Source organism: Mytilus trossulus, unplaced genomic scaffold (genome assembly GCF_036588685.1).
Source record: "Mytilus trossulus isolate FHL-02 unplaced genomic scaffold, PNRI_Mtr1.1.1.hap1 h1tg000050l__unscaffolded, whole genome shotgun sequence".
Lineage (NCBI taxonomy): Eukaryota > Metazoa > Mollusca > Bivalvia > Mytilida > Mytilidae > Mytilus > Mytilus trossulus.
Window position 1 is genome coordinate 3,411,956 of NW_026963292.1, and position 26,368 is coordinate 3,438,323.

General features: G+C 30.9%; 1 protein-coding gene and 1 long non-coding RNA gene across 3 annotated transcripts in view; one reads left to right on the forward strand and one right to left on the reverse strand.

Moving 5' to 3' along the window:
• Positions 1-264: 264 nt before the first annotated feature.
• On the reverse strand, positions 265-5,463 carry LOC134699256 (uncharacterized). The gene is made up of 5 exons (XR_010103538.1): positions 5,422-5,463; positions 4,090-4,128; positions 2,858-2,896; positions 2,266-2,293; positions 265-363 (listed from the first exon to the last, which is right to left on the reverse strand). It is a non-coding gene; the product is annotated as an uncharacterized LOC134699256 (long non-coding RNA).
• A 6,451-nt stretch (positions 5,464-11,914) lies between these two features.
• The window catches only part of LOC134699207 (calcium/calmodulin-dependent protein kinase kinase 1-like), a 95,454-nt gene continuing 81,000 nt past the window's right edge, over positions 11,915-26,368 (forward strand). The window contains exons 1-3 of one of the 2 annotated variants that reach the window (XM_063560808.1): positions 11,915-11,988; positions 12,925-12,976; positions 24,219-24,315. In XM_063560808.1, coding sequence (XP_063416878.1) covers positions 12,967-12,976; positions 24,219-24,315 — 107 coding nt within the window. In that variant the 5' untranslated portion in view covers positions 11,915-11,988; positions 12,925-12,966. Of the gene's footprint in view, positions 11,989-12,035; positions 12,108-12,924; positions 12,977-24,218; positions 24,316-26,368 lie in introns of those variants that run through there. The other variant, XM_063560809.1, reaches the window with a different exon arrangement.

Below are 26,368 nucleotides of genomic sequence, written 5' to 3' on the forward strand. Positions count from 1 at the left end.
CAAATAATGTGGCGGGTTAATATGTCTGAAAGCGCTAACCCTCTTTTAATATTAGAATCACAAATTTGATTTAAGGAGAATTATTTCCGAACAAAATTTTGTTCATGTAATTCACCTGAACAAATCAAGAAAATCTAGCTATTGTAACACAAAATTTTATAGTAAATACAAATGTATTGAGAGCGAAAACCACCAACAGGTTCGAGACAAGACAAACAAACATACTCATTATTCGTTTTGGAATAGTTGATTAGTTTTATCTGTTAGTAAAACAATACTAGTATACGATATATCGAAGATATGTTTATTTTATATCATTTTAAGATTCCATGGTTCCTCTCCCTTTGTTTTTATGGTCCAACTCTGAAATAGAAATGCAAAACTATGTGTCTGGTGAATACGTAGTTGATGTATCAAATATCCTATAGGTTCGTTAAACATGAAGACATATTACTATTAATAAAGATTTGAATGACCATTTTTTTTTTTTACTAAATTTCATTAAAGATCTGTATTCTTGTGGAAATGGTTTTTAGTAGTTTTGAATAACATATATTTAAAAAAAAAACACATATAATTTTCTACCTTTGATGGAAATTGAAACAAATAGATATACTTCTCATGATCAGTCAACGATAAACATAATTAATTGATATTTCTTTATTCATCCAGTTTTCATTAACATTAGAAGTTATTTAGGCCGCATTTCTTTCTAACCAAAATTTTGTATTCTTTGTGTCGCGTTTGTTGTTGTTTTCTAAACGCTTCAAAAGTAGAAACACATACATCGTTTAATAAGTCTTTGCTGACCCTGTTTGAACTTTCAATAATGCATGCACATGCATGTTGTTGGTAGACATACTTTTAAAAAACGTAGAAACAAACACTTAGTACTTCTTTTAATGAGGTTGAAGTTAGAAATAAATGTAGCGTTTGCAGGCGCATTTTTAACGTGTGCATAGTTAGTCAAAGTTTATGTAAACTTTGCAAACGTATATTTGAGAGAAATGATCAAAACATGTGCGCTTAACCGTTTGCATCATTTGTGTTAGAAACAAATGCACTCTAAGAGCATCTGCAGTTTGTCGTTTGTTAGTACAAACGCTACATTTGTTTCTAACTTCATCCTGATTAAACGAAGTATTTATTTCTACGTTTGTAAAAAGTATAATAACAAACAACATGTGCATGCATTATTGAAAGTTCAAACAGGGTCAGTAAAGACTTATTAAACGATCTATTTGTTTCTACTTATGTAGCGCTTAGAAACCAACAACAAACGCGACACAACGTTTACAAAATTTTGGTTAAAAAGAAATGCGGCCAAAGTATCTGATGGTGATTATATTTGCATTTACCATGATTAACGATTTTTTCCTCGTCTTATTTAGAAGAATTACCGTATTTTGTAACAAATACAACCGTGTGATATAATGTTCGTTAAAACAAAATTGATGCTTAATACAAAACCAATAAACATAATTCAAATGATTAACACGTGACTGTGTAGTAGATAAAACTAAATAACCATTTATCCAATTATCATTCACGTGAAAAAAAAAATTGTACTGATATGACTACTAAAATCGAGGAAGTGTGATATTAAATCTAACCTGTCGAAAAGGACATACAAAATATGTCATAATGATTTTTTATTGGAATGATAACATATTTTACAGCTAACTTAGTTTTCTATAGCTATTTGTCTGTTTGTCTTTTTCTTGTTTAGCCATGGTGTTGTTAGCTTATTTTCGATTTATGAGTTTGACCGTCCCTCTGGTATCTTTCGTCCCTTTTTTTTTAAATTTGATGTCGGACATAAACCTTACCTATTATATAACTCAATAGAAATAGTTATCAAAGGTGACATGATTATAATTTGATACACCAGACGCGCGTTTCGTCTTCATAAGACTCATTAGTAACGCTCAGATCAAAATAGACATACAATGCTCTATCGTCAATTACACGTACAAGGTCAGACACTTTAAGTAACCGTTGAAGGTTTGTAATTTTTCCGAATGCTACATGAAAATATTTCATGTTTCAGCAATTCAAGCTATTACATAGATATGTTTATTTATAAACCTTGCTTAATTATATTATGACAATTCACATGTTTTAAACTTAAAATTAAAAAAACAGCCATGAGTATAAGGAAATCTAGATCTAAAGGTCGTATTATTCCTTAACCTCTATACATTACAAAAATAAATACAATGAAACTTGTCGGCAATTTCCCGTCCCATTCTGAAAGATTCTTACCCGCAAGTTTTAATGCATGGTTGGATTCCTGAAATTTTAAATATAGAAAATATACAGTGATTAATGTTTATTCACTATTTAAGAAATTGTTTGTTAGTAAAATTATAATGTTTAAAATTAACCCATTTTAGTAGTTACCATCATTAGTTTCTTGTTATTTCTGTTATCAAAAGTAAGTCATATTCAAAATTTGTGCTATTAATCCTCTTATTTGTTTTCGTTTTTCGGTTCTCATGGTGAATGTTATTTCTTTTCAATAATTATAAAAACACATTAAAGGGCAGATGTCTGTTAAGTTTATGCATCATTGTAAATATAACGGAATTTGATGAGACTGTCAACAAAGTGAGATGATTAGCGTTATAAAACCAGGGTTAATCCACCATTTTCTACATTTGAAAATGCCTGTACCAAGTCAGGAATATGACAGTTTTTGTCCATTCATTTATGATGTGTTTTGTCATTTGTTTTTGCCATGTGATTATAGACTTTACGATTGGATTTCCCTCTGAATTCAGTAGTTTTGTGATCTTACTTTTCCCCCAAACATACAACAGAGAATAAAAACATAACAGAATGGTAGAAAACTTACTATTAGTGAGGGTTTTACAATAATCCACACACTTTTTAGCTAAATAATAAAATTGAAATTATGATACATAAATTGTTTAAAAAATACAAAAAGTTTGACATAAATCATTCTTAAATTGACTAAATCGCTCATTTGTAGTCGGAAATGCTTTTTTGCCTTTTTTGTCAAATCACCAAAGATTTGTTTATTAATAATTTGTTACCTTTCTAGTCTATAATATGTAAGTTACAGCAATATTCAAAGAGATGAATAGCTCAATTGAACCATTGCTTGAATTGTTTTTTTTATTCTACACACGATTCCATCTTGTTATGCATGAATGACTTATAATTTATTTGCCATAATACATTTCGAATCGAAATATGCAACTCTACTATTACTGCGTTATATCAAGACAAAATTAATAATTCCTATATAGTCTGTTGTTACCCTATATTCATCTTAGCTTGAAACATTTGCAAGATGATACTAAACTCATTTTTCACATAATCAAAGTCATCAAAATATTATGTTTTATTTGTTGATATCTAATTCTAGAAATGTTCGATTTTGATAATATATCTACGAATGAAACGAGAAATTTATGACATATAAACATAGATCATAACTACTTTCCTTAAAAGAGAGACGAAATATATCAGAGGGACAGTGAAACTCATAAATCGAAAATAAACTGACAACGCCATGGCTAAAAATGAAAAGGACAAACAGAAAAACAATAGTACATATGAGAAAATATAGAAAACTAAAGAAAAAACAACACGAACCCCACCAAAAACTAGGGGTGATCTCAGATGCCCCGGAGAGTAAGCAGATCCTGCTCCACATGTGGCACCCGTCGTGTTGCTTATGAGATAACAAATCATGCGGTTTCAAAAAAGCATACAAACATGCACTCAATGCGAACAATGTTGCGTCAGTGCAACAATATTAATATAAAATTGTCAATCCTCGTCAACCGTCTCTGAATTTGCATTTCAAACGGATCAAAAAATATTTCTAATAACTAAAATGATATTTAAAGGCACCAATTTTACTAAACCAAAAGCGCAATTCGACAACCTAATACAAATCATCAATCAAATATAGTCTCACACATTTAACATTGACAGCATAATATTTTTCATATCCATCAGTCGATCATATTTGATGGTATAGCTTTTTTTTATTTTTCAAATTGAATCAATTACGCTAATTCTAAAAATAATAACACACAAAAACGAATAACTTACGACTGCAGTATTCCCGAATGCAAAGGGACACCGAACGCCCTGCAAAATGAAACATTTGAAATCATATGTATTCCATAACGTCTATAAATCAGGTAAAATGAAAATGAAAACTAGAGATTCTAAAGAGTCTGTGTCGCTCACTTTGGTCTATGTGTAAATTCATCAAAATAAACTCGTCAGCATTGTAGACGACAAAAGATTTCATGGCAAAAAATGCTGTTTTGTTGATCTCGTAATGCTGATAATTCATTTTTTTATTTTCTCACTATCTTCTTTTCTGTATCTCAAAACACGAAAGAGGGTTAAACGAATTCCTCATTTACGGAGGCTCGAGGGTATAAACAATTCTGCAAAAATTAAAACATGCTTTTTTTCATTACAAATTTTATTTATTACACTATTAGTTGTTACTTTATGGTACGATACAAAATTCAACTAAAAAAATCAATTTGTTTTGGCCCATAATGACTTTTGAAATGTTAATATGATTGAAAGAGCTCTAAACTATCTCTATAGGGTGAAAACTGTCATATTTTGGTTTAAAAATTAATTGAAATAATTTGTTTTTATTATGTTTTTCAACTAAACTGTACTTAAAAAAAACATTTATAAAATTTAAGCGATTTCTGTAATTTAGCTCTTTTTTATTTCGATATTACTTTTTTTCTCCTATTTGTTTAACAGAAAAAAGTACCTTAACAAAAATGCATGCTTCTGTCGAAGGCAGTTTTTGTGAGCTTAAATGAACGGTGACCCCATATTTCTATTTTATTTTTCCATCAAGGTTAGGATAAATAAAGTTGAGAATGGAAATGAGAATGTTTATTTATATAAAAAATAGAGAAATCCTATATTTATATAAAAAAAATGATTTATACCTGCGAGCCACCTTAAGGACAATAGCTCATATAGAGAGTGACAGCCTACTAGCTGTATTGACAACGTTTGACTTGTAAGTAGATCATGCTTCCTGATATTTTTTTGTGATTTAATGTGTCTATTTATCTTCTATTATTTTTATCATATAAGGCAAACACACCAATTAAACAAACAGGTAAACATCACCACTTTAAAAAAGAGCTGCAATAAGGAGTCATCGGACGATTTCATTTATTTGTTGGAATTTTAGAGATCTGTCGGATGACGTCTTGAAGGAATAATAGCTACAATATTTTTCATCATTATCTATTTTCCTGAAAACTATAGTATACAAGAGAAACTTTAATATAAAAGAAAACATGAGAATTAAAATACAATAGTAGTATAACATCTGAAAATTAAACGTAGAGATAGATAGAAAGAATGATTTTCAAAATAGCAAAAGTCATTTACCTGCTTCATTGGCCCTGCAGTAGGCAACACACTCTTGTACAGTATCTATATGAATACAATAAGATATTAGTCATTAACGACTATACAAAAACTGTGTTAAAGTTTTTGTTTTTAGTCAAAACCTTTTGACGTGTGTACGTGTAAATGGCTTATTTGGAGAGGGGGAAAGATACCAGAGGAACATTCAATATAAAAAAAGATGTGGTTTGATTGCCAATGATACAACTGTTCACAAGAGACCAAAATGACACATAAATTAACAAACTCATTTGTCGAAAATAAATAGACAATACCATGGCTAAATATGAAATAGACAAATAGACAAACAATAGTACACAAAACGCAACACAGAAGAAACGCATATGGCGCACTGAAAACATCCAACATACAATATGTAGTACACTAAAAAAAACTTAGCGCGTATTGTGTGGTGCACTGAAACAGCAGAAAAAATGAAAGTGGAATAATCGTGATCCCTTTGATTCCAATATGATATGTCTTTAGTTTTCGTTTCTTGATATGACATTATTTGTCCGTAAATAAACTCATCATAAATACCAGAACTAAATTTTGTATATAAACCAGACGAGTGTTTCGTCTTCAAAAGACTCATCAGTGACTCTCGAATAAAAAAAAGTTGAAAAGGCCAAATAAAGTACGAAGTTGGAGAACATTGAGGACCTAAATTCCTAAAAGTTTTTTTAGTTTGAGGTTTATTCCCTTGGTATCTTTCGCCTCTATTTTCCAAAGTTACAAATAAGTAATAATGTGTTTTGGTCAGCACATGTTATAAACCAGCTATCGAATACGTGCATAGAAATGGACACATACCAGTCTAATGATCAATTATGAAAAAAGTAAAATAACAAAAATATCGAACTCTGAGGAAAATTCAAAACAGAAAGTCGCTTATAGTTGGCAAAATCAAAAGCTGAAACACATCAATCGAATGGATATACCTGCCCAATTTTTGACTAGCATCGGTACGATGGATTTAACCTGGTTTCATAGCTAGCTAAACCTCTATCGAATTGTACTTACCATGATTTCAAATTTTAAACATAAAAACAATTAAATCTTACAAAAGAAAACGTTTTCCTTTTGGGCAAAATGTTCAATACGGTTGATTATTTTTATAACTTTGGTGTGTATTTTTATAACTTTGGTGTGTATTTTTATAACTTTGATGTGTATTTTTATAACTTTGATGTGTATTTTTATAACTTTGATGTGTATTTTTATAACTTTTATGTGTATTTTTCAGTGGTATTTTTATAACTTTGGTGTGTATTTTCGAGTAAATAGTTTAAACATATTTATTTATAGTGGATTGGGAAACAAGTTTTGCAACTTATATTAATCCCTTTCCACTTTGCGGGTGCAAGTGCTGCCTTGTAGCGGCATTATCCTACTCTTTTTCGAAATCTACAAGGGTGTCTTTAACGTGCAAGAGATGTGGCTATCTCTTAACACGGGTCAGCCATTTATCGTCCCTTTCCGACGGACTATCATCGTTTCCTCAAGACCATACTCGCAGATGGTGTCAAGGGAGAGCCGAAAATTGAGTTCCTGAAATTTTCATCCCAAACGGGAATCGAACCAGGAAAATTTGTGTTAGTTAGAGTAAATTGATATATAGTTAATAGACTTACAAGTCTATTTGTGATAGTTAAACTGAAAAGCTAGGACATGTAGGATATGAAGAAATTTTTTTGGTTGAACACAAAAAAGTATTGACTTGTTACAATATTAAACTTCTTTGTTTGATACGCTGTAAAGTACACGAGTGGAATATTTTCAATAACACATGTAGATGTAGTTTTTTCCGTGTAAAATCAAAGTATGATGATGTTCAATCAAGCGTTAACAGATGTTTAACTTAACTGCATTGTTTTCTTTCCGTGCGCATGTGTCCAAATACAAACTAGTACGTTTCATTAGTAAAATAGGTACTGACATGTTACTTACAAGTCCTAGACTCTTAGTACCTGCTGTGTACCAGGTATTTCGACTACATTATAAGTTTACCACATTTATGTAGTTAATAAATCTTTTTTTATATCTCATAAGTCAGTAATCATTACACTTTTCATTATTCGTAATAAAGTATAAACAGTTATAAGTTATAACTTACCATCACCCATAACTTGATGAGTACATGACAATACAACTAATATCGACAACGTAGCAAACATTTTCATAGCGTCACAGTCGCTTGATATGAGAAGCTACAATTTAGAAATTGAAGCTGTCCAGAAATGAAGAGAATGGCGTTTGTTTTATATTTATAAGGTCAGCCGTGGCATGTTCACATGTTGGTTTGATTTCATTTAGTTTTGAAAGAACAACAATAGGTTAACCTTGTCTTTACAATAAATACAACATGCTAGTGTCCGTTTTTTGTATCGAACGTTGAATAATAAACTGAGAAAACATCGTTTTTTTATACGGGAGAAACAATGATAATTCCTAATCATCTGATGTTACGAGATGGAAGACAAATAAACAAAACAAACTTTACATATTGTATCCAAAAAAACAAAGACCTTAAAATTACAATAAATGTAACACCTTGATGTCCACGATCTAGCTATATGTACAAATAACCTTTATCTACTTTAAACATACAACCTTTTGGTATGGAATCAGCTCATTGTTAAAGGTTGTAAGGTGACTGATCACTGCTAGCTTACAGTCACGGCTTTTACACTGCAAAATCGCTGTTCTTTCATACCACATCTACTTATTTTCAAATTATATGTCCCATTGTTTTAAGGGTACATACACCTGCCTTTCAAAATTTTAAATATAATTTGAAATAACAATGTTTTATAATGTAAATTTAAACTCTTTTGTAACCACGCCATGCTCAAATATATATGTCAAACAACGCATTTTTATTAACTTTTGGCATTGGTTGACCACAAATTGATTTTAGTTCAAATCAGATTTACTTGTTACATATTTTGTCAAATGGAGATTGAACACAAGGAACTGACTTGGATACTATCATCATAGAGAATAACTTTAAATTTGAGAGTATACAAAGAAATGTCTTTGGGATAATTACTTGGGTGTTCGTTAAAATCGATTGTAAAAACCATATCGGAAAATCAAAAAAGTATATTGTTGAATTATGGGTAGTTTGAAAACAAAAAGCTATACTATCTACTATATGATGAGAAGCTGTGGTATGATTGGTAATTAACTCATGTTTTTTTTAAACTTTTAAATGGAGATGAAAGATGAACGTCGATATAAAGTCAAACTTCGAATGATTAAAAAAATGAAGACATAAAGGTCAACATCTGACCTAAATCTACAAACAAATATTGATACAATTTTTCAAGTTCAAAACAATAATAATGATTTACTGGTGAAACGATGACAACTGTATGAATGCATTTATATCCGGGGCATTATATGTTACCTTTGTCAAGCATGCCAAGAGATTGAGAGCTTTTAACATGATATTGACCTTGGTCTTTTACTGAAATCAGTAGTTTGTCTTTTTAGTTGATGGTATTTAAGGGTTGATGTTTCGTTTATACTACGTATGTTAGTTTATTAGCTTCGTCGTTAAAAAAGAAAAAAATATATAAACTTGCTATCGACATTGACACCAAATTCTTAAAAAAAAAGAATGCTTGTTTCACACTTAACTATTATCTTTACGAATAATAAAAAATGCATAACTACTTCCATTAGATATTAAAAAAGGTGACAAAATCAATTAAAACAACAGCAAAACGTGTTGTAAATCCGCTGATTGAACCACAACTCCCCTAACATTTTTTGAGGAATAATGATTGTTATGCCCAATTATATTGCAACATAAGCTTATAATTTGATTAAATGAACAAGGGCGTTGTTAAACAGGGGCAGAAGTTAGAAATATGTCAGCACCAAAGTTTGTATATGAGTAGCTTATTAGCATTCAGACATTCAGAGCCCAAAGTCATATTAAGGATGGATAGAGGTGAAATTGAAAAAAACAAATATGGAATTTGAAATTGACACCATAAATCAGACGAACATTAGTTAAGATTTAAAAAAAAAGCTAAAGCAATTGATAGGTTTTGGAACTCCTTCTCGAGATATTAACTTTTAAAAAATGGCGCGAAAAGGTTGACTCGAACTTCTACTTTAGTAGGCAGTATTTGCATCTAGGTCTGATATAGAAAGAAAAAGAAATCTTGAATTTGCTTAAATTTTTGATAAATATGGCCTTTTTATTAATGACCTATTGATTGACGACTTAAATGAACAGGAAAGTGGGTGATATGGGGTAATTTATTTACCTGTATCGTCGGGAAAACCCCAAGTGGGCCGAACATCTGACACAAATTTCAAAACATGACTTACATCTGACAATGCCGTGTAACTCAATCTAATTAAAATATTGATAACGTAATCAGAGATCAATATTTTAATTAGATTGAGTGTAACTGAACACACCAATAAACTGTTTTCAATTCCTACGTATCATGTCAGTGAGTAGTTGAATCTCAAGTATATACCAGTGAACTTGAGATGAATGAAACTATCGAAACTAAGAAATTGGTATGTCTCATATCTTAATCTATCTTGTTCTTTCCTTCGATATTGACTCAGATGAACGAATTCAAATTGGGACAACGTGATAATTTCAACTTTCAAATTGTCAACTATCCATTTCTCATTAATAGTATACCATTATATATTATATATATGTATATATATATAAGTACGTCTGAGTCAGTGACAACTCTACAACAGATTTATCCATCGGATCACCAGCAATGATGGTGATACATGGATGTGTACAATATGTATATACAACTCGTCTAAAAATCCAAAAAGTAAAAACAGATATAATGAAAGGACAATTGAAAATCACGGCGAAAAGTAGAAATTTTCGTTTGCAAAATCTAATAGTATCTAGTATTGGTCATGTGAGCAGATGTGATCTCTCTTGTCTCACTTTGCTTCCGTAGATAGTATCATACACCCGTCTATCTGCCACCTCTTTACATTTCCATCGTCCTAACCAAGTTTGTCGGGGATGGTGTTATGGAGTGATAAAGTAATTCTTAAGTAACCGATTTCATTTCACATACTTAAACCCATGTTGAAATGCTAAAACATATTGACGATCTGCAAACAAGGGCTTCTTATTTTTGTGATGTTTCTGTTTTTTCTGTTTAACACAACTACCAGCACCAATGTCTTTCAAGGATTATTTGACTGAGATATTTATTACTGATAGATAGATTATTTTAGAAGTGCTGGTGTCTTGATTGTAGATTGGTTTGCATAGGAACACAGAATCAAAATAAAATGTTCGCATGATCTTCAGCTTCTGTTTTGGGCTGCAGCTTTATAACTGTAGCTTTATAAACTCGACTATAGATATGCAATATGAATCTCAGACTCTTACATGTAGTGCGTAAGTTATTGGTGTTAGGAGATTATTGAAGATTTTTCAAGTTTGTAGGAGACCTTGTCGTCATAACTCATAGTTTTTCGCGGAACCGGAACATAGGCCTATTGTTTTACATCTGTCTGTCCATGATCTTTCAGTCAGTCACTAGTGATTGTAGATTGTTGTCAGGTTGGATTTAGGCGGTTTCTACTTGAAACTTTAATTTCTTGCTGACTGTACCTCACAATAGTTCGAAATACCTACAATGCACCCCTTCAGAAGAATATTTCAAAAAAAAAAATCCGCTCGGCAGATGTAAAAGTTGCGCCCCCCCCTAATTTGAAATCAGGCCTGGATCCGCCCATGACATCAACCCAACAATGTTAGATCTGTAAATATGCTTTAACAATTTTGTTGTTTTTCCCTCGCCGTTGAGACTACTATGTGTTATAGTAGTCTCAGCTCGCCGGGATTCGAACCCATGCTACTGAGATATCGTGACACCAAATCGCCTGCACTGTAGACGTCCCGCTAGACCACACGTCGTCGTTGTAGAGTTGTCCCCTTAATAAATAAATTCAAATGGTGTTTTTACTGTCTTCTGGTTGGTTAAAATTATTAGTTTCATTTTCAATGTTATCAATTTTGATGGCGACAGACCCATGACATTGAGTATTCATACACCAACTATGCCGGGTTGTACTTTTTGATAGAAAATCTAATTTATTTATAATGAATGGCAATAATTTATTTTGATTTTTTTGAACCATAAAACTAATTTTTGACTCTTTATATTTTACATAGTATTCAATGTGAAGATTAAAAAAAAAGTTTTATGGTTCAATAAATTCAAAATAGAACAGCCATTCATTAAATATTTACGATTTTATTTCTCGTGCTTCGTTTTTTTCACGATTTTTATTATCCGTGCAACGCCGTTTTTACGGTTTTTATATTACATGTTTATGTGTTCATATCCCCCCCCCCCCCTTCCCCCCACATGGTCTTATATAATTATAGATAATTCCGAAAACGTTTGCTACATTTTGAAATTTTGAAATTTTGTCAATTTTCGCGCCATAAAACTTTAATTTCCCGCGAGATTTCGTTTTGTTGACATATCCGGTTCCGCTGTTTGTTTACACATGAGACAGAAAAACAAGGTAACTTGTAACTTTCAAATTCAAATCAAGTGACAGTCTCAGAATTAAATGTTGACAATAGAAAGATTATACGAATAAGTAATTCCTATTGCCAAAACAACAGATAATGAGCGATAACAGTAAGCGTTGAGATTTAAAATCTGACACAAAAGACTAAATTTTAACCACAGGAATCGGAAGTTCTATCAATAAAATTCTGTAAATAATAAGGTCGACTATCAATAGAGCTTCTCGTAGAGAAGCGAATAAAGATAAATAAACTACAAAAAACTAATGGCAAGACCTGAAAGTCATGACTGATGTGGGATATCCAGTAGCATGCTGATGCTCTCCCCAAGGCCTTGCTATAATCTTAAATGTAATGCTATCTGAAGTAATTTTCTTAAAGATTATATTGTGGATGTGATGCTATAATATATTATTTAGAAATCAGAAATAAGATGGTACATGTGAAATGATGTATTTCAATTCCCCTTGTTTACCAGGTTGTTACATGTAAATGAAATATCTAGGGAGATTATAATATACATGATATCATATATATGTATAATTTATCTTAAGAAAAAAATAAAGTTCAGTTTCCTGACTCCCACATGTACACCTTATACATTTTAGGATAGTTCTGGTTAACCATGTTAACATGCATGGTTAGGCATTATAAAAATCAATACATTTTAATTTTTCGAATAAGCACCAAAGCACTGTCCAGATCATTGGCAAATAAAGAAAATATAAATAATCATGATAATATGAATTCATGTATCTATCTTCCTACCATTGTGTACAATGTATGTGTATTATTCATGTTATACCATGTATACTATTAAGACATGTAATTATATATTTGTCTGTTGGTTCGTTTATTTTAGATTAGATTAAAAAATAAGTGACCCTCACATTTTCATATTTAACAAAAATGTTTTTTGTTTGTTTTAGATCTTGACCATGGAAGACAACTCTGTCTGAGAAGAAAATGAAATGGGTTCTGGTAAGAGGGTTATTTTGCACATGTAAACGATATGTGATGATGTGTCTTGTCAGATTAGATATATTCATTGGTATTTGATTTCATGCAAAGTCTTCATGAACAAAACTTTAATTTAGAAAATGTGCATTTGGTTGAACTTTTTAATTTTTTACCTAGGCCTACATTTGTATATGCAAGAAATACGGAACATGTATTCGAAAAATATGAATGAATCCACAGTAAGATGTGAAATCATTTTGGGAATTTATCTTTTAGAAAACTATTGTTTTATTACCTTTTATGACAATGTATTCCTATTTCTTGCATCAATTTTTAAAGCTTAATTAGAATTGCTTTTTATGATCAATGAAAGTACACAATGTAGTATTAATTTTCACATGTTTGCTTTATCTAGAAATACTTCTGCATTTAGAATTTTTGCATTTGTAGTTTGATTTCTTGTAGTGTGAGTAGATCGTCTTTGGAATCGTCTTTGTTCACAAACATCTTAATTCTAATCACAAATAATTGGTTTTTGTGGTGCTATAATTTAAAAAAAAAAATATTGATTGTCTCCCTTTGCATACAGTTATCATTTTCAAACTGCACCTATCGAATTATGCATACTCATACTTATCAACAAAATTTTCAATATTTTTTGAAATTTTATGATTTATTAAGGATCAGTGAATCACTGTCGAAAAAAATCCACCAACGATACTGATTGAATATATAACATGTATAAGTAATTTTATTCTTGAATTTAAAAAGCATCAAGTGCTACGCAGATAGATAAATGTAAATTTAACTGATTTTTATTCATTCTTGCATAGAAATATATAATTTTCAATCAAGCAAATAATGTGAGCACTCGATGTGTTTCAAGGATACATCAGAAATCCCTGACTTTGGCATAATTTAGCTTAACATTTCATTTGAGGAATTTGTCCAAAAGGACAAACTTTGCTCGTGCATTTGTGAAAAAAATCTTATAACTTTTAGCATGACAGTTGTTTGCTACTCAGTGTATGTCAAGCATCTGGGAATATTTCTTAGTTTGGTTAAGTAAAGATCTCAGAAACCTATTGTTATCTTTAATTTGCAGCATTGCCTCCCCCCCCCCTTTTTATAATATTTTTGAACTTGTAAACTTGTCTTGGATGTCTGCTTTGTTTGAATGATTTTGACTAACAAACACCACTTTACTGACTTGCACTGGTGTTTTGTGATTTTTTTGTTAAAATAAGTATGCTTGTCTCTCATTTTCTCAAAAATTATAATTGTTATGTCAAGATTTGTTTTCTTCAAGAACTATTGACTTTTTATACCTTTGAAATGTCTGTTTACAGAGCATGTCAAAACTTCTATATCCTTTTACAACATATTGAAGAAGAAAGACCCTTTAAAAAAACCTATGTTGACTAAAAACACTTAGATAACCCTATTTTTGATAGTTATAGATTAATTATTTATTCATATAGGCTTTGTTCATTGTCGAAGGCCATACAATGACCTATAAGTGTAAGTTTTGTGTCATTTGGTCTCTTGTGGAGAGTTGTCTCATTGGCAATCATACCACATCTTTTTATTTTTATGTTTTATATTTCTGCATTTTTTGTTTGTTTAATCACGGTGATGATGTTTCCTTGAGCTTTTTAAAATAACTCAGATCTGACCACACTCCCTCTTCGGTTATTTTGTAACAAACCAACCAATATTTTGATGGTGCGTATTAAAATGACAAAAGCGTAAGATTCTGAAAATGTGTTGAAAACAAAAACAAACTCTTTTGTATCAGATCCTGGAAAACAAAGTGTTATTTGACACAGAAATGTGCATTTTAATCAGATCGGAAATTAATGGAATGTTTTTGTTATTGTGAAAAACCGACTGAATGAACTTTGAAATAATTAAAACTTCAATGTATTTTGATTTCTGCTTGAAGGACATGAATAACATTAATTAATATTGAATTATGATTGACAGCATTCAAGAGGACATTACACTCTGAATTTATAGTGATGTTTTTATGGTGAATATTTCTTGCTTTTGACTCAGTTTCTGAGAATTGCAAAAATCTGTCTCTGCTTTTTCATGCTGAAGAATGTTCTGGAAAATTGAAACGGTTTCTTAGATTCACAGAATTTGGATGGAAATTATAGATCCCAGTGGATTGGTTATGAATATGATATACCATTTCAGAACAATTAAACTATAGAACTTACTTGAAGCAGAAAGTCGAAACAAGTTTAGTGAAACTATAAATATAAATGACTTTTTGAATTAATTGACAATTCAAAAATCCAACCTTGAACAAGGTGAAGGAAAAATTGATCTTATCAAAACTAAGTTAGCATTCAGAAAATGGATATTAACATTGACCTATAATGCTTTACTTTTTATACGACCGCAAAATTTGAAAATTTTTTCGTCGTATATTGCTATCACGTTGGCTGCGTCGTCGTCATCGTCCGAATACTTTTAGTTTTCGCACTCTAACTTTAGTAAAAGTGAATAGAAATCTATGAAATTTTATACGACCGCAAAATTTGAAAAATTTTTTGTCGTATATTGCTATCACGTTGGCGTCGTCGTCGTTGTCCAAATACTTTTAGTTTTCGCACTCTAACTTTAGTAAAAGTGAATAGTAATCTATGAAATTTTAACACAAAGTTTATGACCACAAAAGGAAGGTTGGAATTGATTTTGGGAGTTTTGGTCCAAACATTTTAGTAATTAGGGGCCAAAAAGGGCCCAAATAAGCATTTTCTTGGTTTTCGCACTATAACTTTAGTTTAAGTTAATAGAAATCTATGAAATTTTGACACAAGGTTTATGACCACAAAAGAAAGGTTGGTATTGATTTTGGGAGTTTTAGGAATAAGGGGCCAAAAAAGGGCCCAAATAAGAATTATTCTTGGTTTTCGCACAATAACTTTAGTTTAAGTAAATAGAAATCAATGAAATTTAAACACAATGTTAATGACCACAAAAGGAAGGTTGGTATTGATTTGGGGAGTTTAGGTCCCAACAGTTTAGGAATAAGGGGCCAACAAGGGACCCAAATAAGCATTTTTCTTGGTTTTTGCACCATAACGTTAGTATAAGTAAATAGAACTCTATGAAATTTAAACACAAGGTTTATGACCATAAAAGAAAGGTTGGTATTGATTTTGGGAGTTTTGGTCCCAACAGTTTAGGAATAAGGGGCCCAAAGGGTCCAAAATTAAACTTTGTTTGATTTCATCAAAATTGTATAATTGGGGTTCTTTGATATGCTGAATGTAACTGTGTATGTAGATTCTTAACTTTTGGTCCCGTTTTCAAATTGGTCTACATTAAGGTCCAAAGGGTCCAAAATTAAACTTAGTTTGATTTTGACAAAAAATGAATCGGTTGGGTTCTTTGATATGCTGAATCTAAAAATGTACTTAGATTCTTGATTATTGGCCCAGTTTTCAAGTTGGTCCAAATCGGGGTCCAAAATTAAACTTTGTTTGATTTCATCAAAAATTGAATAAATGGGGTTCTTTGATATGCCAATTCTAACTGTGTATGTAGATTCTTCATTTTTAGCTCACCTGGCCCGAAGGGCCAAGTGAGCTTTTCCTATCACTTTGCGTCCATCGTCCGTTGTCTGTCGTCGTCCGTCGTCGTTAACTTTTACAAAAATCTTCTCCTCTGAAACTACTGGACCAAATTTAACCAAACTTGGCCACAATCATCATTTGGGTATCTAGTTTAAAAATTGTGTCCGGTGACCGGCCCAATCAACCAAGATGGCCGCCATGGCTAAAAATAGAACATAGGGGTAAAATGCAGTTTTTGGCTTATAACTCAAAAACCAAAGCATTTAGAGCAAATCTGACGGTATTAAATTGTTCATCAGGTAAAGATCTATCTGCCCTGAAATTTTGAGATGAATCCAAGTCCCCATTGTTGGGTTGCTGCCCCTCAATTGGTAATTTTAAGGAAATTTTACTGTTTTGGTTATTATCTTGAATATTATTATAGATAGAGATAAACTGTAGACAGCAATAATGTTCAGCAAAGTAAGATTTACAAATAAGTCAACATGACCGAAATTGTCAGTTGACCCGTTTAGGAGTTATTGCCCTTTATAGTCAATTTTTAACCATTTTTCATAAATCTTAGTAATCTTTTACAAAAATCTTCTCTGAAACAACTGGGCCAAATTTAACCAATCTTGGCCACAACTATCATTGAGGTATTTGGGTTAAAAAATGTTTTGCGTGACTGCTAACCAACCAAGATGGCTGCCACAGCTAAAAAAAGAACATAGGGGTAAAATGCAGTTTTTGGCTTATAACTCAAAAACTAAAGCATTTAGAACAAATCTGACTCGGTATTAAATTGTTCATCAGGTAAAGATCTATCTACCCTGAAATTTTCAGATGAATTGGACAACCCATTGTTGGGTTGCTGCCCCTGAATTAGTAATTTTGAGGAAATTTTGCTGTTTTTGGTTATTATCTTGAATATTATTATAGATAGAGATAAACTGTAAACAGCAATAATGTTCAGCAAAGTAAGATTTACAAATAAGTCAACATGACCGAAATGGTCAGTTGACCCGTTTAGGAGTTATTGACCTTTATAGTCAATTTTTAACCATTTTTCGTAAATCTAAGTAATGTTTTACAAAAATCTTCTCCTCTGAAATTACTGGGCCAAGTTAATTATAGGTAGAGATAATTGTAAGCAGCTAGAATGTTCAGTATATTAAGATGTACAAACACATCACCATCACCAAAACACAATTTTGTCATGAATCAATCTGCGTCCTTTGTTTAATATTCACATAGACCAAGGTGAGCGACACCGGCTCTTTAGAGCCTCTAGTTGGTTCTGTTTTCAAATTGGTCTACATTAAGTCCAAAGGGTCCAAAATTAAACTTAGTTTGATTTTAACAAAAATTGAAATCTTGGGGTTCTTTGATATGCTGAATCCAAACATGTACTTAGATTTTTGATTATGGGCCCAGTTTTCAAGTTGGTCCAAATTAGGATCTAAAATTATTATATTAAGTATTGTGCAATAGCAAGTCTTTTCAATTGCACAGTATTGCGCAATGGCAAGAAATATCTAATTGCACAATATTGTGAAATAGCAATTTTATTTTTGATTAGAGTTATCTTTCTTTGTCCAGAATAGTAAGCAAGAAATATCTAATTTCACTATATTGTGCAATAGCAAGAATTTTTTTTAATTGGAGTTATCTTTCTTTGTCCAGAATCAACTTAAATCTTTGTTTTATACAATATACAATGTATATTCACTTTTTACTACCAACTGATAAATTAAAATAATCTTTACCATTCAGTGATAACAAGCAGTTTTTTTACATCTTAATATTTTATGATGTACATGTAATTAAATGAGTAGTTATTGTTGCAAACTCCATTAGAAATTTTAATTGAGATTAGTTTTGGAATAAGGGAAAGGGGGATGTGATTAAAAAAATTGGGTTCAATTTTTCTCATTTGAAATTTCATAAATAAAAAGAAAATTTCTTCAAACATTTTTCTGAGAGGATTAATATTCAACAGCATAGTGAATTGCTCTAAGAGAAAACAAAAATTTAAAGTTCATTAGAACACATTCATTCTGTGTCAGAAACCTATGCTGTGTCAACTATTTAATCACAATCCAAATTTAGAGCTGAATCCAGCTTGAATGTTGTGTCCATACTTGCCCCAACCATTCAGGGTTCAACCTCTGCGGTCGTATAAAGCTACGCCCTGCGGAGCATCTGGTTTAAATTGTTATTTGGATAGAGTTGTCTCATTGGCACTCACACCACATCTTCCTATATCTATTAAGACATTAAATGTTATGAATTTTAGATCAATCTGGATTTTTTTATTGCTTATAAAAAATTCTGTATGCACCATTCCATATTTTAAAGTGAACAATTTGAATTGGTTTACATTAGATATGATTCTAATAAAAATACATGTAAATTGATACGTTGTGCAAGTAATACTTGACGGATGAAATTAAATCATTATGTACATGTATATTTCTTTCTCCATATTCTTTAGCAAATGATGAATTTTAATCGTCACAATTTTTTACCCCCGCTAAATGCAAAAATGGCGACGGCCAGCAAAAACCCTGGCAAGTATGAATATTTGTAGGAAGTGAGTAATTCTTTTTACAAAAACAACCTTTGTAATTTGAATGAATTCTGCAGTCCCAAAAGTGGTAGTAATTTGAATAAATTTTTCAGTCCCAAAAGAGGTTCAGTTTAGAAAGTTATTTGTACCTCATTAATGTCATGATAAACTATATTACAGTCTATTATTTGAACTTGGAATTATTTTTAATTATGGAATTTGAATAATTTCTTGTGCTTGAAATTTTGAATAAATTCCATGTTAATTTTGTAATTTAATGTTCTGTGCTGCGCACAATTAACACTTTCTATTACAAAGAAGATAGTACATTTTCAATAGAATATGCACTGTGCCGCGCAAAACACTTTATATACAAAATACATTGTATGGAAAGATTTATGGACTGCTCAAAACATTATTTTACCAAATAAACCTGGAATTTATTAAAAATTTCAAGCACAAGAAATAAAGCAAATTCCATAATTAAAAATAATTTCAAGATCAAATAATAGCCTGTTATATTTTCATTGGACTGTAATAGATGATCATCTGATGGTAAACCCAGACAATGTTTGCTTAACCATCCAATCATTGGATAATCCATGTGTAATACAGTTTATATATAAGCTAAGAAGTCTAGGAAAAACAGATTTAAAAGTATATGAACATGATAAAAGTGCAAACCTCCTACATTTGTATCAGGCATGATGACCATTTATGCTTTTATTAAAGAATGGAAAAACAGCCATTTTAAAAAAAATCATCACCACCTTTATACAATTCATAAAAATAACTTTTTAAAAACAAATTTACCAGAATATTTATAGCTATTAGCTTTTTGCTTGGTTTTTTTTTTATTAAATATAAAAAAACTGTCTCTGCTATATTCCATGCTATATGAAAATGACAAAACAGAATTAGGATTTTGAAAAAGTCTTTAAAGCAAAAACAGACTCCTTTGTGTCAGATCCTTGTAAACAAAGTGTTATTTGACACAGGAAATTAATGGAATGACTTTGTTTTAATGAAAACCCAATTGGATGAATTTAAAAAAAATAAACTTGTATTTTGATTACTGCTCGAATTACATGAATAATATTTATAATTAATATTGAAATATGATTGAAGGCATAAAAGAGGAATCAGGACATTACACTCTGAGTTTATGGTAATGATTTTATGGTTGAATATTTCTAGCTTTTGGCTCGGTTTCACGGAATATCAAAAATTGTCTCTTCTATTCCATGCTGAAGAAAAGTAAGCTTTTATAGATTTACATGGAAATTATAGATCCCAGTGGATTGGTTAGGATATATCAGATCAATTGAACTATAGAATATTAATTGAGACAAAAAGCTGAAACCCAAAATGACTAAGAAATAATGGATGATTAAAAAAATACCAACATTGAACTAGGTGAAGGTTGATATTTAAAAACAATAGAAAAAGACGGAATTTGTCATTGAACTGATCTGAAAAGATAACATTCTGAATATTTTTTTATAAATATTTTTTTTTTAAATTGATCGTTACACAATGTAAATGTTGTGAATTGTTTACATTTTTAATTTAACAAGTCGTTGGAAACATTTCAAGGTCAAATCCTTCCTCAATTTTACAATAATTGAATAATTCTGTTAACAATTGGATATTATAAATTCTTATGAACTAAAACAAACTGATATACTGTACAAGAATGAATTTGTAAGATGTAAAAAAAAAACAACAACAAAACCCTTTGTAATTTGAACAAATCTTCAGTCTCAAAAGTGGTTCAAGTATTTTGTACTTCAAGAATGATATACTGTCATTATTTCATTTGGACAGCGATTATGTCATTTTAGATTATAAGAAACACAGACAACTTTTGCATTACAATCCAATCATTGGATAATCCATGTGTAATACAGTTTATTTAGTAAAGTTAAGACGTCTAGGAAAGACAAGTGTATAAAAGTACAAACCTCCTACATGGTCAGATTTATTAACAAGTCTAGCATAATAATGCTTATAGTAAATCTAGTGTCCACCATTTGTACTTAACAGTTGGTTAAAATTTCTGACCCATTGAATAGTTTGATTTAATGAATAAATTCTAATTTAGGTATTTTAAATGAACTGCAATATTTTCTGTATAGTAATGAAATTAATGATATAATAAAGAATCTTTCATTTCCATTTTTTAATTCAAAACCATCTTACATACCTGCCAATATTTCAAAATACCCATGTAGGTGTTATGTGCAAAACGGCTCTTATAGTACTATATATAATACCCTCAAAGGGGCCAACACAATTTATTTTAGTGTTTTTTCGTTTTTTTTAAAACTTTTTTATACTTTTACAATCCTATAGCCATGGTTAAATTTATTGTTTTGTTTTAGTTTGTGGACAAAATTACTCTTTCAAGATTTCCATTTGCAAGCTTTCATGGGGAGAATAATCCCCTGCAAATAGTGACAGTTAGCGGATATGATCTTAATGAACTACAGAAAAAAAACTTTTAAAGAAAAGTTATAAAAAATGGATAAGTGTACCAGGTCACTTCTTATTCTGATATAGTAGCCCTACATAATGTAAGTTATATAATATATTGTGCTAGGTAGGAGGGCTCAGGCTATTATGTCTGACTTAGATTCCAACTCTCCTTTTATCCATGTGTCACACAAGCATATATATATTGATGTCCAATGATTTTCTAAGTCTGTTTAACATTCTAGAGACAGTACTTAATTATTATGGGGATTTAAGTCTAAGAAATGTATTAAGATATCACACATAATTACCCCTAAAGCTCTTAATCAGTGCAACAAAGTTTGGATATCCCACTGGGACCCAGGTTAGGGGGAGGGTTGGGATCCCGCTAACATGTTTAACCCAGCCACATTATTTATGTATTGTGCCTGTCCCAACTCAGGAGCCTGTAATTCAGTGGTTGTCGTTTGTTTATGTGTTACATATTTGTTTTTCGTTCATTTTTTTACATAAACAAGGCCGTTAGTTTTCTTGTTTGAATTGTTTTACATTGTCTTATCAGGGCCTTTTATAGCTGACTATATGCGGCATGGGCTTTGCTCATTGTTGAAGGCCGTATGGTGACCTATAATTGTTAATGTTTATGTCATTTTGGTCTTTTGTGGATAGTTGTCACATTGGCAATCATACCTCATCTTCTTTTTTATATACCTTGAAAATCACAATTTTCATATGACCTATATTTCAAGTTTAAATGAGTGAGGCTCTAATGAGGTCTTAGCCCTTAGAGGCTCATTTTTAGAATTGCCCATGCAAAAGGTCACAAAAAACCTTGACCTTTTACCTCAGGTAAGAAAATTTTAAGATATCAAATTAAGGCTAGGTGATATTTTCATGAGATATCAAATTTCAATAAGGTGATATTTACCGGAGATATCAAATTTTAGTAATGTAAGTGATATTTACCTGAGATGTCAAATTTCAATAAGGTGATATTTACCGGAGATATCAAATTTTAGTAATGTACGTGATATTTACTGGAGATATCAAATTTTAGTAATGTACGTGATATTTACCCGAGATATTATATTTTATTAAGGTGATATTTACCTGGGATATCAAATTTCAGTATGGTGATATTTACCTGAGATATCAAATTTCAGTAAGGTGATATTTACCTGAGATATCAAATTTCAGTAAGGTGATATTTACCTGAGATATCAAGTTTTAGTAATGTATGTGATATTTACCTGAGATATCATATTTTGTTAAGACAAGATTTACCTGAGATATCAAATTTCAGTAAGGTGTTATTAACCTCAGATATCAAATTTCAATAAGGTGATATTTAACTGAGATATCAAGTTTAAGTAATGTACATGAGATTTACCTGAGATATCAAATTTCAGTAAGGGGTTATTAACCTGAGATATCAAATTTCAGTAAGGTGATATTTACCTGAGATATTAAATTTCAGTTGGATGATATTTACCCGAGAGTTTAGGCAAGGTGATATTTTTACCTGACTTTGATATCATAATCACAAAATTAATGAAAATAACTTCAACTCCAAATTAGAAATTTGAATAAAAATCCAATGAAACTACCTTAATTATTAAAAGGAAAACTCAGGTGAAGTGACCATGGGAATCCAACATACAACATAATTGTATTCCAGTTGATTGGTATTGAGCGTATTGATTATAATATTGCAAAAATACTGCAATAAAATATAGATGATCTGGGGCTAATCATACAAAACTTTTATTTTATGTTCTATGATCTGTATCTACATTGATTGTGAATATGTAATTTAAATCATTGGTTTTTAAAAAACAGGCGTCCCTTCAAACAATAGCATAATTGTCACGGGGATTTTGTTTGTTTCAATTACAATACAGTCGTCAATTTAATAAATAAATAATTGGTTGGTATCTAGTATCAACTTTGTTATATTTCCTACTGGGAATATGTTTAATTAATGTGTATTGGCCCAAAGTTTATTGGCAGAATAATATAGGCTTTCTTATCAACTTCTGTCAGAGGTAAGCTGTGTTTTTACTTTACTAATTTTTCCCCCTTCTTTTTTGAAGAGTGGCTTTTGTGCACTAAAATAAGTTTTGAAAACAACAAACAAGCAAGTACTTAATTAGAACCATGAAATTAATGGGGCATAATTGCAATTGTGAAGTGTTTACTGGGAATTGGCTTATTTATGTTTGAACAATTTGAAAATTATGTTGTGGTTTTGAAACTATGTTTTCCTTTAATTTACAGATAAATAGTTTATTTTTTCCAACAGTTTTCACTTTAATTCCAGGAATTTCTACTAATTGAGTTGGAATTATGAACTAATGTTCATCTAATGGAGAAAATTGACCTATTTATTGTTATTTGTTGTTGATCAGACGAAAGATTTAAAAATAGGAATTTTTATATAAGTTTTAAAAATAGCTTGGCTGTTTTGAAAATAACAGTTCATCCACGAAAATTAAACATAATGAAACATAATTTATAAAGGAGATCTAAATAAAAAATAAAGATTAAAAAAACGCAAAAGTTTAAAAAACAAGATCTTAAAAGTAAATTTTGAAAATTTTAACAAAATATAATCTGGTGAAAGTTGAATTATATAATTTTTTTTCAGGAGTTAGTGGTATATGTGGGTACACAGATGTATCACACCTCAGATTGACTCCGACCCGTAAGAAAAATAGAGTCTCATCTTCCAGTAGTACCTCAAGGTAAGGTTTGGCTGCACATTTTTGTAAAATGTTGTTACCAATATATATAGATAATATTACATTGATACAAGTGGATTATCAGATTTATTTGAAAACAATTAGCAGGTTAAGATTTAAAATTTTGTAAGCAGTGCACTATAATGCATTTTTATGGGTCCTTGTAAGACCCCCCTCCCCCCCCTGAAAAAGAAGAGATTAGACTAACAAACCAAACAAATAAAATAGACAAATGTAACACTGAGCTGAACTACAGTACATTCATGACATGATTTTAGGTTGTGTTTGTATTTCAGGCGTTCAGGCGTGGATCCAGAGGAGGGGTACTGGGGGTTGGAACCCCCCTTTTTTTTGTTGACGAAAATGCATTTCAATGGGGACATGTAATTGGAACACCCCTTTTGTCCTGGGTAAGGAACCCCCCTTTTTTAAAATGGCTGGATCCGCCCCTGTATTTGTGAATTGGCTTAAGCTTTCAAATAAACTGACAAGAAAAGTAATATTTAACAAATTAAGATTAAACTTTTGAAGTTATATGCACTATAAGAGTGATGAAGGATACCAAAGGGACATTCAATATAATCTACTTTGTCAACTTCTCTGATGCTGTGATGACAAGGAAACTAATCTATAATTGCCTGGTTTAAATTGCTCTAATTATTGGACATATAATGTCATGTAATACATTATTAAATGTCAGTCATAACCATGGTGCCACTTAGAGTTTAATGGAATGGAAGAATTTTTTTCCAGTATTGGACATAATTTTTTCTTTGCTCAAATGGAAATTATAAATTGTTTGCCGTTGAAGGAAGTTAAAAGTGCATATAGGACTTATAGTTATTCTTTACATTCTTTAAGGTCGCTAATATGAAAAAAAAAACTGTAAGCTTAATTTAATAGCCGAGGCATCTTCTGTGAAGGGAATAGGACTTTTTTCAGGACAAGGGGATCAGGTGTTTTCAAGCTCTAAATTTTGGGATTAATCCTTTTGGGATCTGGTAATTTTCTTTTTAAACTTTGTGATGTAAGCATTTAATTTTTTTCAATTTAGGACCTCAGGATTTCATGTTTTTAAGCCCAGGATTTCTGGGTCAGGACCCCTTCCACCCCCCTCTTCGGTGGCCCATGGACACAATTTCTCCATTTATTTTTGAAGAATAGCAGAAATATGTATGCTTTCAATTTTATTTTAATGACTATATATCTATGATTTGGTTTTCTACAAAACCGAATCACAGGTAATATCTACATGCAGACCCATTAAATGGAAATTTTTGTTCTAAATTATTAAATATTAAGTAATAAAGTTTTATCTATGTTTGAAATTGACCCGTTTTAATGTGAAAACCTTGTTTCTGTACGTTTTAATGATCTTCTATGGAGCCATAATTAGATAACATCTAAATTAGCATTAGTGATAAACTCCTATACAATTCTTTGATTCAGAGGCTGACATTAAATATTTCATGATACAATGATAAATAAAAATCCATAATTGATGAAATTGTCCTATGATTGACATGGAAATGTTATCACAGACAATACTGTTCGCGTTGACTTAAATATCGCATGATACGAACAGGAAAGTTTTGTTAGTCTTAATCCATTAATGACAAAATTATCCACTTGTAGACAAAGTAATGTTTCTACAGACTGTTTTTGTTATCACGGCTCGATCTCTTCCCGATCTTTTCCCGATCCATTATTGACATGTCTTATCCTTGATAGAATCTCAGTCAGTTGTTTCTTTTCCGGCTTGTTTCATTAAAGTGGTGAAAGAATCTTTTGAAACTTTCACGCAATCATTAGCATGCAATTCATGGCTTTGTCAATTCTTTAACATGTTTAATGGCCCCCTGGATTTTCAATTCATTAAGTTTCTAATTTTTTGGGAGGTTTAGCAGTACTTTTAATGTGTTATACTTGTTGGATTAAATATTAGATTTGTGTTTAAAGACAAATATGTATAACCAGTAACAATTAACTCTTCTTATAGCAATGTCTTCATTTTGTTGTTATGCCCCACCTGCGATAGTAAAGGGGCATTATGTTT